The 2,993-nt window shown below is 39.7% G+C and overlaps 1 protein-coding gene across 1 annotated transcript; it reads left to right on the top strand.

Annotated features, from left to right (window-relative positions):
- Window positions 1–1,350: 1,350 nt before the first annotated feature.
- Window positions 1,351–2,475, top strand: OXGR1 (oxoglutarate receptor 1). The gene has a single exon (XM_006913821.1). The coding sequence runs from the start codon at window positions 1,363–1,365 to the stop codon at window positions 2,374–2,376; it is 1,014 nt and encodes a 337-aa protein (XP_006913883.1). The 5' UTR covers window positions 1,351–1,362; the 3' UTR covers window positions 2,377–2,475.
- The last annotated feature ends 518 nt before the right edge of the window (window positions 2,476–2,993 follow it).

Raw genomic sequence — 2,993 nt, 5'->3', positions numbered from 1 at the left:
GGTTATTAACAACCACCTAACATTTACTGAGCACTTATTATGTGCCCAATTGTGTTCCAAGTGTTTTTCTTGCCTTGTTTTTTAGTATATTGACAGCCCCATGAGGTACAGTTATATTTTGTTAAAATTATTTTCATGTCCATTTTCCCCAGTAGACTGCAATAGTGGTTTGTACATCTGTGTGTGTTATTCATTTTATATCTCTAGGACCTGGCGGAGTGCCTAATTAATACACAGTGGGCATTCCATAAATGTGTAAGTGGATGCATTTTACCAAAGGCTATTTACATTCGAATAATAAGTTAATTGTTAGTAATTCTTTTATATGATCTTCATGCTTTTCTCATTGCAGAAATCCACTCTCAAAGTTTTAGAAAACACTGATAAGCGAGAAGAAGGAAATTTAAATCCCACTCCTCCCAGCCCTGGAGAGCTTAAACGACTTGTTTAAGGACAACTACTCTTTGGCTAAACTGAGAATCAAGGTCAGGCCGTCTGTCTGGTGATAGAGCACAAGCTCTTAAAGTGGCTCCTCCTCCCCCTGCAGCCCCCAGTCCCCGGAACGAATTATGTTAGCAATTAAAATGGGTTGGAAGAGCTGACATTTAAAATTAAATCTACCGTATATACATATCATGTTGCAGTGCATGAAATCTACGTTTTAAATTTTTCCAGTGTTCAGTCTTTCAATGCCTTTGCACTTCCTGTTCCATCAATTATTTAGAGTAATACAGATTAACAGGCAGCCCAGTGAGGTAAGGTAGAAAGAGAATAACTTTTAACTCAGATGAGCTTGGGTTCTGATCTGAGCCATGCCACTAGGCCACTAGCAATGTTACCAGGGACAGGTTGCATAACCTCCCTGTCTTCATTTCTTCTGTGAAACAGAGATAATAAGAAATACTTCTCAGCATTTTGTCAAGTTTAGAGGTAAAGTATGACACACTTGATTAATGATGGGTCTTCTTGTTAAAATCTCTAATGGTGATACCCTATGGCTTGCCCAAACAGCAACCTTGTCAAATTGTTTTCCACAGCACTGCGTGGGTTTTTTCCCCCAATCTTTCATATTAATTCTCATGGTAATTTAACTTTTATATTAGTATTAGATGTCTTTAGTAACTCGCCTCACAGCCATTTTCTTAGAAATTCAATTTCTTCTCCACAGGATCTCTTTTGAGATTAAAGAGGAAAAAGTGGCAAATTTAGGATGTTAGAGCCATTTTCATTTAAAAGTGGATCATTGTTTTCATTACTCTAACATTAATGTTTTCTATTTTCTTTTATCAGGGAGTTGCTTCTGTCAATTCATATTGCCAAACTGAATTCTCTTGTTTTCTTGCAAGATGAAAGGAGACAACCATGAATGAGCCACTAGATGATTTTGCAAATGCATCTGATTTCTCTGATTATGCAGCTGCTTTTGGTAATTGCACTGATGAAAAAATCTCACTCAGGAGGCACTACCTCCCTGTTATTTACAGCATCATCTTCCTGGTGGGCTTTCCAGGGAATGCGGTGGCAATTTCCACTTACATTTTCAAAATGCGACCCTGGAAAAGCAGCACGGTCATTATGCTGAACCTGGCCTGCACAGACCTGCTGTATCTCACCAGCCTCCCTTTCCTGATTCACTACTACGCCAGTGGCGAGAACTGGATCTTCGGGGATTTCATGTGCAAGTTGATCCGCTTTGGCTTCCATTTCAACCTGTACAGCAGCATCCTCTTCCTCACCTGTTTCAGCATCTTCCGTTACTTTGTGATCAATCACCCGATGAGCTGCTTTTCCGTTCACAAAACTCGATGGGCCGTGGTGGCCTGTGCTGTGGTATGGATCATTTCCCTGATGGCTGTCATTCCAATGAACTTCTTGATCACATCAACCACCGAGACCAATCGTTCTGCCTGCCTTGACCTCACCAGTTCAGAAGACCTCATCACTCTCAAATGGTACAATGTAATTTTGACCACAACTACTTTCTGCCTTCCCCTGGTGATAGTGACACTTTGTTACACAATGATTATCTACACCCTAACCCAAGGTCCTCAGACTCGCAGCTGTCTTAAGCAGAAAGCTAGAAGGCTAACCATTCTGCTACTTCTCGTGTTTTATATATGTTTTTTGCCCTTCCATATCTTGCGGGTCATTCGGATTGAATCTCGCCTGCTTTCCATCAGCTGCTCTACTGAGAATCAGATCTATGAAGCTTATATTGTTTCTAAACCATTAGCTGCCCTGAACACCTTTGGGAACCTATTACTGTATGTGGTGGTCAATGACAATTTCCAGCGGGCCATCTGTTCAATGGTGAGATGCAAAGCAAGTGGGGACCAGGAGCAAGCAAAGAAAATCGGTTACTCAAACCACCCTTGACATACTTCATTACTCAACCACAGAGGAAAGTCCGCTGATAATTTCCCTAGAAATTCAGAGAAGTCCAGAATATCTCCCTCAAGGTACTCTCAGCAAATATTGTGTCTTTGAGTAATTCTGTGCCAAAGCCAAGGCAGAACTGCTAGGAGTTCTTTGCAACCTATTTATCGAGATCTTCCGTTGGGTAGATATAAGATTGGGATACTTGCAATCAGTAAAGGATTTAAATATAAAATTGGAACTATTGAAAAACTCAGGGCCACGTTGGAGAACACTTGTGCTAGGTCTCTCAGTAAGTTAGGGCCAAGATAGGAGAAAGCTAGTTTTTCACTCATAGTTTCATACTGCTTCATACTGAGACCTACTTGTATTAAACCCCTAGACTATTCAAGGCATTATTTCTATCTTTTTCAACATTCATTTTGTTTTGTTTTGTTTTACATTTCTCGTCATTAAACCTTTTTTTTTTTTTTTCCAAACTTTGCTTTGAGGTCATTAAACTATATTTTTCACTAGGCTTTATTCAGTTTTGTAGATTAAAGCAAGCCAGATCATACACTTGAGACAATTCGAAGACGTCAGTGAAAATAGCTAAAATGAATACCTGTAAGATATTT

This window comes from Pteropus alecto, unplaced genomic scaffold, assembly GCF_000325575.1.
Source record: "Pteropus alecto unplaced genomic scaffold, ASM32557v1 scaffold72, whole genome shotgun sequence".
Lineage (NCBI taxonomy): Eukaryota > Metazoa > Chordata > Mammalia > Chiroptera > Pteropodidae > Pteropus > Pteropus alecto.
The sequence above is the reverse complement of the archived record's forward strand: the minus strand, read 5'-3'. Positions and strand labels throughout refer to the sequence as shown.

Excerpts from the sequence above, each read along its gene's own strand:
- OXGR1 (XM_006913821.1), top strand. The coding sequence starts at position 1,363 with ATGAATGAGCCACTAGATGATTTTGCAAATGCATCTGATTTCTCTGAT.